Here is a 15,618-nt window from a genome sequence, read left to right on the forward strand (position 1 = left end):
CACTTGCGCCTCAGGAGATATAAAGGACAGGATTTTCCAATGAAGAGAGATTAGATTGATTGCACTGCATTCTTTGCTCATCAATAAAGATTGAACTGCATTCCCAGCTCAGCCATGAGTCCCTAGTCATCTGTCTCCTGCCCACAAAGCTAGTCCAGCACCTGCACACATTGACTCCCCTTCCCTCCTTCCTTCTTTCCTTCCTTCCTTTCCTTCTTTTATTTTTCTTTTTTCTTCTTTTTCTTTTCACCAGAGCAGTTTTCAACTCTAGCTTCTGATGGTGCCTCAAACTGAGTTTGAAACCCTGGAGCCTCAGGCATGAAAGTCATTTACATAATGGTTGTGCTACCTTGCACTCTCTGGCTCCATATTTAAAAAAAAAAAAAAAAAGTGTGGGCACATAGAAAGTGGTAAAGTCAAGATTTATCCTTCCATTTTTTGTGTTCAAGAACTCTTCTTTCTAAAGTTTATATCTATTACCAAAATTACCTGCACTTCTCAAGAGGCCAGGTGGTCATGCACCTGATTGAGCACACACATTACAATGTGCAAGAACCTGGGTTCAAGCTGCTGGACCTCACTTGCAGGGGAGAAGCTTCACAAGTGGTGAAGAGTGCTTCAAGTGTCTCTGTGTTTCTCTCCCTTTCAATTTCTTCCTTTCTATCCAAAATAAATAAATAAATATTTTTCAAAAAATGATAGAATTAATTATGATGAAGTAAATGATAAGAGAGTGACTATTTTCCTCTGGGATATTAAATTTACAGTCTACATTATAAAAAATGAAAATTCTTCTGTGCACTAAGTCCATTATCACCCATCTCCTTTAGAGCCAGTGAACTGCTCAAGAAACAATTGGCTGAGATTCCCTCTGGGAAAAGTGAAAAATATTCCTTCACCAGCACTTAAGAGTTACTTAGTGTTTTTATCCTGCTGGTCCTGGAAATGGAAGAAAGGGAAATGAAATGGAAAATTCCAGAGTATTAAAATGTGTTATCTGATCCTGAAATTTATTACCAAATACTCTTCACCACATAATCAGAACACCCATCAGTGGAAGTCCCCAGTCAGATTCACCCTCTAAGGCTTCCCCAACTTTAGTTCATGCTATAAATTCTGTAAATATACTTAAGTCATGGACTCAAGAGAAGGAATATGTTAACAATGTTTGTCCTTTCTGTCCTTTCTCTCCTTGATGGTCTGTTCTGGGTGACCTGCTATTTATCTTTAATTTGAACTCTATAACTCTTTGCTAAAACTTCTCCTCAACCAGGAGGGTTGATGGAAGAGGTCTTGTTGGTCCTTCACAGAAGGTGGGAGAACATGTCTGGGATAGACAACAGGTGAGCAGTTTGCTCTCTGAGTCTCTTTTTCTTTTACCCCTGAAACTTTCCTTGGATTTAGTAATCCATAATTATTTTGGACTGTGGGACAAAGGAATCAAAAAATTGCACAGAAGAAGAAAAAAAAATTTTTAAAGTGTATCATTTGGAATCTCTCGTGAGGCATCACCCCCTCCTATCTATAAATGAACAGGGCTTTTTAAAAAACATTTAATTTATTTATTAATGAGAAAGATAGGAGGGTAGAGAGACAGAACCAGACATCTTTCTGGTACATGTGCTGCTGGGGATCAAACTCAGGACCTCATGCTTGAGAGTCCAATGCTTTATCTACTGTGCCACCTCCCAGACCACAAAGGGCTTTGGGTGAAAGAATTTTGAGTTATTCTCCAAAGTCACAGAGTCCATGCTGTAGTCTCTGTGTGAGCTCTAGCACTTTAAGGAAGCAATTAAACCTCAGTCAGCTGACTTAAGCAAGGCTGTGAGTTTGAAGTCAAACTTTCCGATGGCAATTATAATCATAGAATCTAGAACATTATACAGAATCTATGTTGACTAATCACATAGGCAGAACCAGTAAAAGTGGAAAGTCCACCTCATTCAACAGTACTTATCCCTGTCTATCAATACAGACAGCAGTTTATCTCAAGGATATTTGTTTACTTATTTATTTATTTATGAGAGAGAAGGGAGGGATAACATGCACTGTTCAATCTGGTGTAAAATGGTGTCTGCGATTGAGTTTATTATAATCACTGGGGCCGTGGGCATAAAAGTTCTGGATTCTAGCAGGTTAAGCTGTCTCCTCAGTCAAAGGACAGTATTTAGACACCAAAGGAGAAATCAGATTGGGTTCATGCCTCACAATACCCACTAGAAAAATTATACAGGTTAATTAAATATCTACATACTTTAAAATGAAAATGATTAACTAAATATCTACATACTTTAAAACGAAACCCTTTAGTACTATTGTAAAAAGTGCAGACTAAGGGGGTGGGGCAGTAGCGCAGCAGGTTAAGCGCATATGGTGCGAAGCACAAGGGCCGGTGGAAGGATCCCGGTTCAAGCCCCCGGCTCCCCACCTACAGGGAAGTCACTTCACAGGCAGTGAAACAGGTCTGCAGGTGTCTATCTCTCTCTCCCCTTCTCAGTCTCTCTGTCTTCCCCTCCTCTCTCCATTTCTCTCTGTCCTATTCAACAACGATGACATCAACAACAACAATAACTACAACAACAATAAAACAGGGAAAACAAAACGGCAAGTAAATAATTTTTTAAAAGCACAGATTGATTTTAAATATTGCCTTACAGATAGATTTCTTAGAAGAAAATGTAAAACAGAAGCCACAAAAAAGTGAGGAATTCTGATTAGTAAAATATCCTGCCAAGCCAAAAAAAAAAACAGAAGCAAATGACAATGTCTGAAATGTAGCTGCAGCTCTGACACAGAGAAAAGCCAATATCATAATGTTTTCAGGATATGAAACTACCTGTGTCTTCCTACAAAGAAATAAATGATAGGATTCATTGTGCTGTTCAGGACCAAAAGCAGGTAGAAGATGGGTAGGAGAATGTGTTTATAGGGCAGTGATGGCAAGAGCAGGTAGACCATGAAGCCCAATCCAGCAGGCAGCCCAAGCAGCAGAAAAGCCAGCATTCTGAGCAGCGTGGTTGTATAGAACCAAGTGGGCTGTTTCCTCCAAGAGCAGCACTGGACCCAGATGAGCAGAGTCACACCAGACACGCAAAGCCCCAGGGATGTAAAGAAGACAATTATGCAACAGACAAAATCTATTCTGTAACATGAGAACACCTTAGAGTAATCACACAGAAAAGTCAGTGTCCCTATACAAAATGCCAGCCCCCAGATGATGGCAGACAGGATGGTGGAGAGATGGACCGGGCGATGGCATCTGTACCAGAAGGCCCAGAGCACATAGACACAACGCTCAGTGTTGAGGACCATCAACAGACACACAGCTACCATGAAAGAAGAGTTTCTGACTGCTCTGATGAGTATGTGAAACACATTGTTGCTGTGATCTAAAAGATAAAGTATAAACCAGACACTGTTGAATAAGAGACAGATGAAGTCTGCACAGGCCAAGTGAAGCTTGTAGAGAGAAATGGGGTTCTTCTTCATGCAGAAACCCAGCGTCCAGATAACACTTAGATTTCCCACGGAACCACAGAAGCCTATGACCACAATCACCAGAGATGTAGTATAATCATAATAAGGTTGAAACTGTTCCTTATCTGGACTGGGTGTGCTATTCCAGGATCCATTTCTCACTGTGGGAGACTCAGTTCCATTCCTGGAGTCTGGGGAAGAGAGAACGGCAGTGTAGATTCTGGACTCTGGAGCCATGTATTGATCCTACTCTGAAATCCTCCTGTGAAGATAGAAATGAAGAAAGTGATTAAGACCTCTGAGCTTACTCTAGTTTCAGACATCCCACCAGCCTGGGGACAAGGACACAGGATTTTACTCTGGGGGGAGCTCTTCCCAGGACCTGCTCTCACAGCCAGGAAGCCACAACATACAGACGAGCACCACCCTGTCCCCTAAAGTCCAGTCTTTCCTGATATCCTGAAGATTCCTGGATACAGATGACTGTGATTCTGTTCTCTCTGATTCTCTGGGGGCACTCAGCTTGGGTTGCTGCTCTTTCTTCGCATTTCAGTCTTCCTCAATTGGACTTCCTTTTCATCAGTAACTGTTTTTCTTGTATTTTCTCTATTGCACAATTCAAAAGAAAGTATAGAAAAGTGAAGAATATTTAAATAAACATGGACAAGACTATGAACTGAACACAATGATAATGTACAAGTGCATATATTATATATTTGCATATATTGTGTAAATGTATATATTTGCATATGTCACATATATTTTCATATGTGTATGTATTTTGTGTGTTGCATATATTTGCATATATTGTGTGTATCTTCTCATGTGTTGCCTGTATTTGCGTGTATTGCTTGTGTGTGTGCATTAGCATATGTTGAATACTTTTGCATATGTTGCATATATTTGTGTATCTTTGTATATATTGCATATATGTGTGTATATTGTATGTGTATACATTTGCATATATTACATGTGTATGTGTTTGCATATGTTGTGTATATGTGCATATTAGCATAATTGTATGTATTGTGTATATACACACATACATATATATATATATACACACACACATATATACTTATGTTTAGCTTCTATCCTGAACAAAATATATAATGGTATCATTGGGTCACATTTAGTATTTTCCAGCTCAATCCATGTACCCATAGAAACACAATCTTTCCTGAACCAGGGAAGATTTCCATAAACATGACATTAAAAATCATGAAACATAATCACTTAGAATTCATAAGAAAATTGGGACTATTTCATTCTATTGAACTGGAGGGATTATTTTAGAATTCTGCTAATCATTGATATTTAATTGATTGCATGGTTACTAAATAAAAGCTTTTCATGATAGTCTGATCTGAGACAGCATCGTCCCCATGGGAAGTTCAGGTCTGAGCACTGGGACTTGAGGTTTTGATGTAACAAATCCATTCCCCACAAGTAACAAATTCATTGTTGTAACAAATCCATTCCCCACAAGTAACAAATACATTGTTGTAACAAATCCATTCCCCACAAGTAACAAATCCATTGTTGTAACAAATCCATTCCCCACAAATAACAAATCTATTGTTGTAACAAATCCATTCCCCACAAATAACAAATCTATTGTTGTAACAAATCCATTCCCCACAAATAACAAATCTATTGTTGTAACAAATCCATTCCCCATATAGAGAAGCTCTCATCCAGGGCCTATCCTGCTCTGATTCTTCATCTGTCCATTTGCCTTTGCACAGGGAACAAATCAGAACATATCTCATCCTCAGGCCCTGTTGTACTTCTATGCTCTCCTCACAGTGGTGTGTGCTTAGTGAGATCGTTACTCACTTCCATCTTATATTCCAGTGGCAGGGAACTGGATGGAGCAATACATTTAGTAATATTCTTTATCAAGTGACTATTTGCCTTTTAGGGTAGATATCTTATCCTTCTGACCAGAGATGTCTTACAGGAAAAAACAGAGCTGTATCTTTTAACTGTATCTCTGACTGATGTCCTCAGTGTGACTCTCTTTGAGGATGGCCCCGTCCCTCAGAGCACTAACACTATGAGTCTGGTCACTGCCATCCATGTAGACCTGGACCCACTCTCTGTCCCAGCTTACTAAATAAACCCTTCCATTTGATCCAGACTTGCTGATTTAACATACGACTATCAGAGATCTGTGAGACTTGTTTTTCTCTCTTTGAGTTCCATTGTTACAGATGGATATCTCAGCTAGTGCATGTGTCAAACCATACCCATCATCAAAAGTCTGGAGAGTGACCCCAGTAGCCAGTAACCCCTATGCACATTTCACTCAATGCCCTTTTTCAATTAAAACATTTCTACTTTCAATTTTTTATTTATGGGAACTCCTCAGTGGAAGTCAAGCACTGGGGCAGCCTCTCCTTGACTTTAGCTGCAAACCTGATTATTCAACCCTGGTTTCTCGCAGAAGGATTAAGAACAAATGAAGAGAAAGTCCTGGAGCAAAGTACTCAGTAGGTTGGAGAGTTGTGGTCACAACCATGACCCTGAAAGGGTTTGGGGGTCCCTCATCAGTTCACTAAACATTCTGTCACCTCTTCAAGGAGGCATACACAACCAATCTAACCTTCACCCTGGACACTGGAACCGACACAGAAGGTGACAAATGAAAAGGACATGCTTTCTCAGACATTGTCTACAGAGGGAGGAGTGAAAGATATGAAAAGCACGGGGAAGAATAGAGGTCAAAGTCAGAGAAAAGAGAACACAGACAATTCTCACCTGTGTTTTCTCCAGAGGCTGGGCTATCCTGAGCTTGGGAAGCTACTATAGCATCTTTGGGGTCCTGGGGTCCTAGGATGCTCCCCTTTTAAAGTCAGAGGAATCCCATCAGCTCCTTGTATCAGATACTGAGTGAATCTGAGGTGTAGGCTCTGTGCTGAGTTCCAGGGACTCCACCTTCTTTATTGTGTGTCTGCCTCAGAGAGATTCTCAGAACCCACAAGAGCTACATGGATCATCCTTGATGCTTTTGTAAAAACTCCCACTTGAGAGTACCTATCCCAGGATATTCATTATGAAACAACACAGACCAAACAAAGTAAAGAATCAGCATTGAAAAATGAATTTTGTAATAATCAAATAACTTTTTATATTTCCCTAAAGAAATCTGATAATCAGGAAAAAAGTTGAAATTGGTCTACAGGCTTCACTAAAATGCCCATTAGCAAATATCTCATCCCCAGGGAGCTCATGGAAGCAGGTGGGAGTAGACATTTCCAGTAAATCTCACCATCTGGAGAGGAGTCATTAATCCCCCTAGAATGAGCCCTTTCCTGCCCATCCCAGGAGAAGTAGAGTGGGGTGTCCTGAGTACAGGAGAGGAAATAGATTTGACTCTCAGCAGAATTGGAGGGGTCCCTGGACCCAGTGTAGCCTGTCCTGATCAGACATGAGAGAGAGAAGAAAAAGATGCCCTCTCTTCGTGGACAGTGTTCAGTCCCCAATGCCCTGCCCACTTGAGACTTTGCACCCAGCTGAGCAGAATGCTGACATCATGGAGGGTTTGGAGGCTCAGAGGGAGTCCAGTCCCATCCCTGAATCCAGTGGATCTGTTGCAGGGAGGTGAAGCCAAGGTGTCTCTCCCATAGTTCCTGGTTCACCACAGTGACTTCTGCAAAGAACCGAGGAGACCATGATCAGGCATTATCTACTTTATTTGGGAAATTAAAAACTTGTTCACAGACATGCACAGATTGTTCAGACAAAATGGCAAATAGTTTATGAAGCTGGGCTTTTTTTTATTTAACAATGAACAACAAGACCATAGGATAATAAGGGTACAATTCCACACAATTCCCACCACCTGATTTCTGCATCTGATCCCTTCCATTGGAAGCTTCCCTATTCGTTATCCCCCTGGGAGCATGGACCCAGGATCATTATGGGGTGCAGAAGGTGCAAAGTCTGGCTTCTATAATTGCTTCTCTGCTGATCAAGGGTATTGGCAGATCCCAGCCTGTTTCTATCTTCCCCTAGTGGGGTGACTCTGGAGTGGGGCCAGGGGGAAGGTTCCAGGGTGCATTGATGAAGTCGTCCAGTGAAGTCAGACTGCTGCCATGGTAGCATCTGTAACTTAGTTTCTGAAAAATCATTAAGATATAAAGCAGAGCAAATTGATTAATAATCAGGAATCTAAAGGTAAGAATATAGCAGATGAGATTTGGGGGTCCATTTTTGGAAAAGACTAGTAGGTCTATTGTAGTTATTTTCCAAGGGGTCCATGGAAGCTGGAGGTTTTTATCCCCACCTGCCTACCAAGAATGAGCTTCTCATTGGTTTGTTTAAATGACCTAACCACCTTTCTCTTCTACAGACCATCTTGCCAGTGAGACTTGCTAAGGTCCCTGCCTTCTTTTTTCTTTTTAAGGCACACTTACATCTATTGTTACTTCCTCGGGTCTCCTTCTTTCTCTTTCCTTGTCAGTGATGGAACCAAAAATAAATGCTCCAAGTGATGGCACTTCTGAAATGTCAGGTCATCGAAAGTTTGCCCCTAACAGGTCCATCTGTAGTCACAATTTGTTCCATAAGAACCTGGAGATTTGAAGGTCTGGGTGGCAGTGCACCTGGTTGAGCACACATGTTAGAATGCACAAGGACCCAGGTTTGAGCCCCCCGTCCCCACCTGCAGGGGGGAAAGCTTTGTGAATGGTGAAGCAGGGTTGCATGTGTCTTTCTTTCTCTCTCCCTCTCTATCATCCCTTCCCATCTCAATTTATGGCTGTCTCTATCACACAAAGTAAATATAATAAAAAATAAATAAAATTAAAAATCTGGATATTTTTGAATGGGAGTAAGTACCATAATGGTTATGTAAAAAGACTCTCATGCCTGAGGCTCCAAAGTCCCACCATAAATCAGAGCTGATGAGTTTAAAAGAGTTCTGGTTTAACAGAAGGAGACATTCACTCAATTCTTCCCTTCTTATATTAATTACATAGTGTTTTATATGACTACAGATTAATAGGTGTGTACATAAACACCATTCCCACCACCAAAAGACTGTGTCCCATCCCACCCCCCTACTACCCACTACCCCCCTCCCGGCCCACCCACCCAATGAAACTAAACATACACCCTCACCCTTAGCCCAGGATTTTTACTTTAGTGCCCTACTCCAAATTCAGTCAAATCCTGCTTTGAGTTTCTCTTACTTCTTTCTCAACTTCTATTTATGAGTGGGATCATCCCATACTCCTCTTTATTTTTCTGACTTAGCTCACTTAACATAATTCCTTCTAGCTCCATCCAAGATGGGTCAGAGAAAGTGGGTTCATTGTTCTTAATAGCTACATAGTATTCCCTTGTGTATATATACCACAGCTTTCTTAGCCACTCATCTGTTGTTGGGCACTTGGGTTGCTTCCAGGTTTTAGCTATTACGAATTGTGCTGCTATGAACATAGGTGTACACATATCTTTTTGGTTGCATGTTATGGAGTTCTGAGAGCATATCCCTAGGAGAGGAATTACTGGGTCATGTGGAAGGTCCATGTCTAGCCTTGTGAGAGTTCTCCAGACTGCTCTCCACAGAGGTTGGGACAATTTACATTCCCACCAGCAGTGCAGAAGGGTTCCTTGTTGGTATGCTTCTAATTCTGCTTCTAAAAACCCTTCTGTTTCATTGGTTTAATACCCCCTGCTTAACACTGTATTCTGTTTACATAACCACTGTATTCTATTTACATAACCACTGCAGGGCATTTAATCCCCACTGGTTCATGATGTGTTTCTGCTCCGCCCCCTCTCATAGTACACCCTGATTTGCACCAGTCACTTTTTGCTCCACCCTCTCTACATCAAATCCTGTTCACACCCTACTTGGAAAGTATATATAAAGACAGGATTGTTCGTTTTAGTTTAGTTTTTAGTTTAGCTTAGCTTGGCTTAGATTGTGCTGCATTCTGCATGAATAAAGAGATACTGTTTACAGCTCAGCCATGAGTCCTGGGTAGTCTGTCTCCTCTTGTGAAGCCAGCTCAACAATTCCTCTGTCCCCACAGCCTCTCCAGCATTTGCTGCTGCTGTCCTTTTTGATGTATGCCATCCTCACAAGGGTGAGGTGGTATCTCAGTGTTGTCTTTATTTGCATTTCTCTGACAACTGTTAGTGAGCAAAATCAAACCACCATCCACTGCAAGGAAGCAAAAGATGTTTATTCACGAATTCAAATCTGGGCCGAGAGGTGACTGACAGCAGTCCACCAGCTCGACCCTGAACAAGGCTCAAACCACATAATTTATAGGATTCTAGAGTACATTCTGGGTGGGGAATGTGCAAAACTAGAATTCTATCACACACTCAATAGCATTTTACAGAAAATACAGGATCCAATCATTTCAGACATTGCAATACCCTAAGCAGCCTATAAGAATTGTCTAATTTCAAGCCTTTATGCAAAATAGGGTCACCATACTTTCTCGTTGTCAGCCAAGACCACCTGGCTATCAGCTCCCTCGACCTTGAGCAAGTGGTTGGGTTTCAAGGACTTGGTTAGGCTAGCTATTCTCTTTAAGACAAACAACAGGTGGCTTACATCTTGGTGTATGGGTTTTGTCTAGCCTCTTTTTTCAGGAATTTTCCACTGCAAGCAGAAAAGCAACTATACTTATAACTCATACTTAAATTCTACTTAAAGCAATTCTAAAGTTACTGCTTCTAACAACAACCAGTGACCAACCTGGGGCAATATTTCATGTGTTTGTTAGCCTTTTGGATCTCTTCTGTAGTGAGCGTCATGGGACCTTGCCCTAAACTTGGATCAACAAGGGTAGAAAATTTTCTATCCTCTGAAGGGAGGCTGGGCAACATACTCTATGCTACACCTGAGGAAAATTGGTCCTGATATTGGGGCAACTTGGAATGTTCCTACTCACAGAATGTGACCACAGAATGTGAGCTCAGATCTACAGGAATGCAGAGGTCACATAGGCTCCTAAGCTGAATATGGGCCCCAGATCACATCAAATCAATGAGGTTTACACCTTTCCCATATTTGTGAGCTACTCTCTTCCATGATACAGCTTTCTGGTTCTTTTCCTAGCCATGACATTATCTCCCCAGACAATAACTAGCATCTACCTGCATATCAGATTTCACGATCAGGGAAAAAAAAAAAAAAAACTAGTATAGCCAAAGGTCCTTTGGAATATAACTAAAATATGCCTGCTAGCTATCTACAGAACGGAGACACCCCCCCCCAACTCTTCATCTGCACTACTCCAGCCTTTAGGTTCATGATTAGTCAACAATTTGTTTGGCTTTATATGTCAACTCTCTTTTCAGCCACCTAGTTCCAGATGCTACCATAATGCCAACCTGATTTCCCACCAATGTGTCCTGGAGCTCCAATTCCACAGAACATTGCTCCACTAGGGAAAGAGAGAGGCAGATTGGGAGTATAGATCAACCTGTCAACACCCATGTTCAGCCGGGAAGCAATTACAGAAGCTAGACCTTCCACCTTCTGCATCCCACAATGACCTTGGGTCCATGCTCCCAGAAGGTTAAAGAATAGGAAAGCTATCAGGGGAGGGGATGGGATATGGAGTTCTGGTGGTGGGAACTGTGTGGAGTTGTACCCCTCTTATCCTATGATTTTTGTCAGTGTTTCCTTTTTATAAATAACAATAATAATAATAATAATAGGAGGAGGAGGAGAAAATAATCTGGAAATGAGATCCAGGAAGGAGGTGGTTAGATAAAACTACAATTACATTGGTCATTTGTAATAAAAAAAACAGTATGTATTCCAGGTGGTCGTGCAGTGGATAAAAAATTTTAGTAACAAGTATTTATAAAATCAAATGTAAAGGAGCCACGGTGGTACACATGGTTGAGTACACATATCTCCATGAAAGAGGGCCACAGTAGAAGTCCCCAGTCCTTAGCCGAGCAGTGAAGCAGTGTTGCAGTTCCTTTCTCTCTCGCTTTTAATCTTTCCTTTCTTTCTCAATTTTGTCTCTGTCTCTATTCAAAATAAATAATGTACTAAGGGATCACCAGAAAGAACAATTCAACAAGATGAAGAGTTTGAACAAAGGTAAACAGTGTGACGCAGCATAGTTAGAGAACTGGGAGAAGGAACAACATGGGAGGGGAAAGAGTTGCTGTCGAGTTTATAAATGCCAGGAAGTCCTACTTCTTTTCTTGTCTTCTCTTTCCTTTCCTTTTTCATGCTACCTATGCCCTTGTTTTCTTTACCCTATTGAAGTGAGAAACAGAGAGAGAAAGAGGGAAAGAGACAGAGAGGAGAGACACTTGTAGCACTGTTCCACCACTCATGAAGCTTCCCCCTGCAGCTGCTGGCCAGGGGCTTAAACCAGGATCCTCCTACTTAGTAACAGGTGTACTTCTGTAATGTGAGCCACCACCTTGTCCCACAAGATTATTTCTAAAGTATAATTAGTGGAAACAAATTCAGTTCCTCTCAGTAGGTAATTGCTCAATGAATCAAATACTTAGACTTCATTACTGGTCATGCCTGAACAATTGTAATATTTAGTCTAATGTGATATTAAGATATTGCAAAAGTCATATTCTTAACATAAAAACAAGTCACATAACAGCCTGAGTAATTAAGGTACAAGTCCCCAAATAGCCTTTCCTGACCTTTCCCATTTGTTTTGGTCTTGAACTAGAGTGAATACACCAGACCTCCACAGAGACACAATATCCCTGAAGACACAGGAGGCAGAGTCTAAGAGACACGCTACTTTTAGGAGAGGAAATTTTTCTGTATCTGGTGAAGTTGCCCTTCCCAGATGTGCCCATTATGTCTGGGCAGGAAGTGTGAGGAGAAAAAAAAAGTGTTTTTCCAGCATCTCCACATTTATTCTGTGTTGGAAGTTGTAGGGCTTTCAGAAAACAATTTCACCTCAGTCAGTCTGCTTGAGAAAAGCTGTGATGGGGCAGAAGTCAGAAAAATGATGATGGAAAAACTTTCTGTTCCTGAAGCTCTGAGGTCCCATGTTTAGTCTCCAGCACTACATCAGGTCAGAGCTGAGCAGTACAATCTGGTCCCCTACGCCTACACTGAACTTCTCTGTTCCAGACTCTTGGAAACAGAGTTGGCAGTCAGCTGAGGTAAAGAACAAACACCTCATCACAGACCCCTGCAAGCGTCAACCCGGCTTTGACCTAGCACGTTATGATTGGGCCCTCCTCAATCGCTATCAAACAGGCCATGGCCGGTGCGCCGCTATGTTCCATCGCTGGGGAGCCAGAGACGACCCGAACTGCCCCTGCGGCTACAGACAGACTATGACCCACATAGTCAACGACTGCCACCTCTCCAGATTCAAAGGAGGTCTCGAAACTTTACATCAGGCTCAACCTGACGCTGTTGACTGGCTACAGAAGAAGGGCAAACCCTAGAAGAAGAAGTACTGTGGTTCCTTCCTTCCTTCCTTCCTTCCTTCCTTCCTTCCTTCCTTCCTTCTTTCCTTCTTTCTTCCTTCCTTCCTTAGTTCCTTCCTTGGTCTCTCTCTCTTTCTCTCTCTCTCTCCCTTTCTTTCCCTCTATATCTCTCTCATTTAAATAAAATATTCTATAAAAGAAAATATATGATTCTGAAGTCTGTTGATGGGACCCCTATCCCAGCATTAGAAAGAACAGAAGCAACCGGTGGCATTGCTCTATAAGACACAGCTATATACAAATAATGTCATAAGGACATAAATTATGGTGATGTTGTGTATGACACAGCAAATCGATTTTCAAAGTTAACCCAATTGCCAAATAGAAAAAAATTCTACTGAGTCTCTATCAACCTCTTTCTTTGGATTACAGAGGGACTATGACTCAGAGTAATCCAATAAAAGGAGTATACTCTCCAGTAAAATAAAATGGTAATGATCACCCACTCATATCTTGTCAGTCACTCTCCCTTTCAGTCTCTCCAAGTCTTCCCAGAATTTGGATTTAAGACACTTCATAAAATGATCAAAAAAGAGTATAAGATGTCCCATATCCTCTCCCTGAGAATACGAGCACTCAAACACAGAGACATACCTCGTCACATCACACACTGCACAGAAGCCACATACCCCACTGCATCTTATGTGGCACTCATAAAGTACACGTTACCACTCAACCACACCACCCAACATGCACTATACACTGCTCATAGATCTCCACATTTGTGACCTGAAGTCCACCCAGTTTTTTAAGCTGAAATACTGTTGGGACATGAACGTAAATAACAGAATGGTCGGGACAAGGACATAATTAGCATACAGTTGACAGTCTACCTGATGAGCATACAAGGGACTTACACAAACCCACAAGGGGTTGTGGGTGTGTCAGACATTATTTACATGAGTGTCTGCCAGAAATGCATTGTCTGCACCTGCAGTCTGCTACTGTGCTGCTTTCCTGTGGCCCTTCTCTCCTTCTCCCTGGGACCCGCCCTGATGCTTCCTCCAAGACTTCAACACATGTAGCCGTGTTTATGGACGCATGACTCCCACCCACCCATCATGACACGCTGATCTTTGCCAATTTGCTGTACCTAAACAACTTGTGATGTAATAAACCCCCACCTCAAAGCTTGAGGTAAAGTTTTTTAATTTTTAATTACTATAAAATACCTCAGACTATTGTATGCCTTTGGCCAATTTCTGTAGTACCTAGACCAAGGAACCCAACTCCATGCCCTGTTCTCAGAACATGGGCTAATTCCTCTAGTACATGTGACATGCCATGTCCTGGCTGTCACATGAGAAGGTTCTGATGTCACACTTGTCTTCCCCATTACCTATTTCAAGCCCCCAGTATGCCCTGCCCCAGTGTGGATGCAGATGTATGTATAGGTGACTCACGTGGCTAAATCATAAAGAGAATCTCTTCAGTTAGGTTAGAGACCACTCCCCATCTTGATATGTGATCATCTCAATATCTGATCAAATCCCTCACCCTCCCCACCCTCCAATGCCCTCTCAGGAGATATCTGAACACCCAACCTACCTTCAACAAGAACTCTGTCAGATGAGTCTGACAAGAATTCCCCCTCTTGATCAATCCCCATGGTAATGTCCCTTCCATTGGGCCAAGTCTATTTTAGCCATAATTCCACTTGTTGCTGCATTTTTTTTAGTTGATCCTTAAATCTCACCCAAGGAGTAATAATTGAATAAAGACTCCCTTAAATATTCACTAGTGTTACTATATATATTTTAGTTTAATGTATCTATTTGTCCTTTGTCCATTACCTGAAAACAATCAAACTATTGATAGGCAAATAATTTTTGTTTAGGAACTGGCTTGTCTTAACTGTGGACACTTGTTCCTGTTGGGTTTCATATCATGACCTTTGACCGGGGAAGTCCTTACAAAAGTCACATACACAAGTGCCCCACAGTCACTGAGTCCTGAAGATATGTTTGTCCTGCCCATTCCAGAAGTGCATGTAGCAGTGTTATTGAAATAACACACTGATATGACCACTGGAGGGCACTGTTTCATAAGGTACAATAGAGTTAAAAATGAATATGGGCTTATGATGAATGTATCTAGATGTGAATTTGGACTGCGAGCTCAGACTGACAGGGGCTCAGAGGTCACACAGGCTCCTGTGATAAATATGAATAGATATGGGCCCTAGGTCAGATCGATGGGGTTAACAGTTAATGGTATTATTTTCCTCATGTTGGGGAGCTACTTTCTGCCCTAATCCAATTTTCTAGCCCTATTCTTAACTTTGATGCCATCTTCCTAGACAATACTTTTAGTCCACCTGCATGTTAGCTATCAAGCTCAGGCAAAAATTATTAAAATCATGGGCTGCTTGGAACATAACTAAAATAATCTTCCTAGCTTCTCCCCACAGAAAGACCCCTAATTTCATCTGTTTTATTCCTACCTTTGGGTTCCTGTTTATTAAACAATTTTTCCCTGCTTTATATCTTACCACCTTTCCACAAAGTTGCAGATGCTACCATGATGCCAACCTGACTCCCCTGGGTAGCTGACTTCCCAATGTGTCCTAGAACCTCACCTCTTAAAGAGAGAAGCAGCTCCTCTTCATGTGGAAACCCAGCAGCCATATGACAGTCTCATTCCCCCATAATGCCATAGACACTGGTGGTTAGTGTCACC

At 41.6% G+C, this 15,618-nt stretch overlaps 1 protein-coding gene across 1 annotated transcript; it reads right to left on the reverse strand.

Annotated features, from left to right (window-relative positions):
* Positions 1-1,304: 1,304 nt before the first annotated feature.
* On the reverse strand, positions 1,305-3,714 carry LOC132536660 (mas-related G-protein coupled receptor member X4-like). Its single transcript, XM_060184803.1, has 2 exons — positions 2,837-3,714; positions 1,305-1,365 (listed from the first exon to the last, which is right to left on the reverse strand). The coding sequence occupies exons 1-2, from the start codon at positions 3,712-3,714 to the stop codon at positions 1,305-1,307; spliced, it is 939 nt and encodes a 312-aa protein (XP_060040786.1).
* Between the last annotated feature and the right edge of the window lie 11,904 nt (positions 3,715-15,618).

This window comes from Erinaceus europaeus, unplaced genomic scaffold, assembly GCF_950295315.1.
Source record: "Erinaceus europaeus unplaced genomic scaffold, mEriEur2.1 scaffold_833, whole genome shotgun sequence".
Taxonomy (NCBI): Eukaryota; Metazoa; Chordata; class Mammalia; order Eulipotyphla; family Erinaceidae; genus Erinaceus; species Erinaceus europaeus.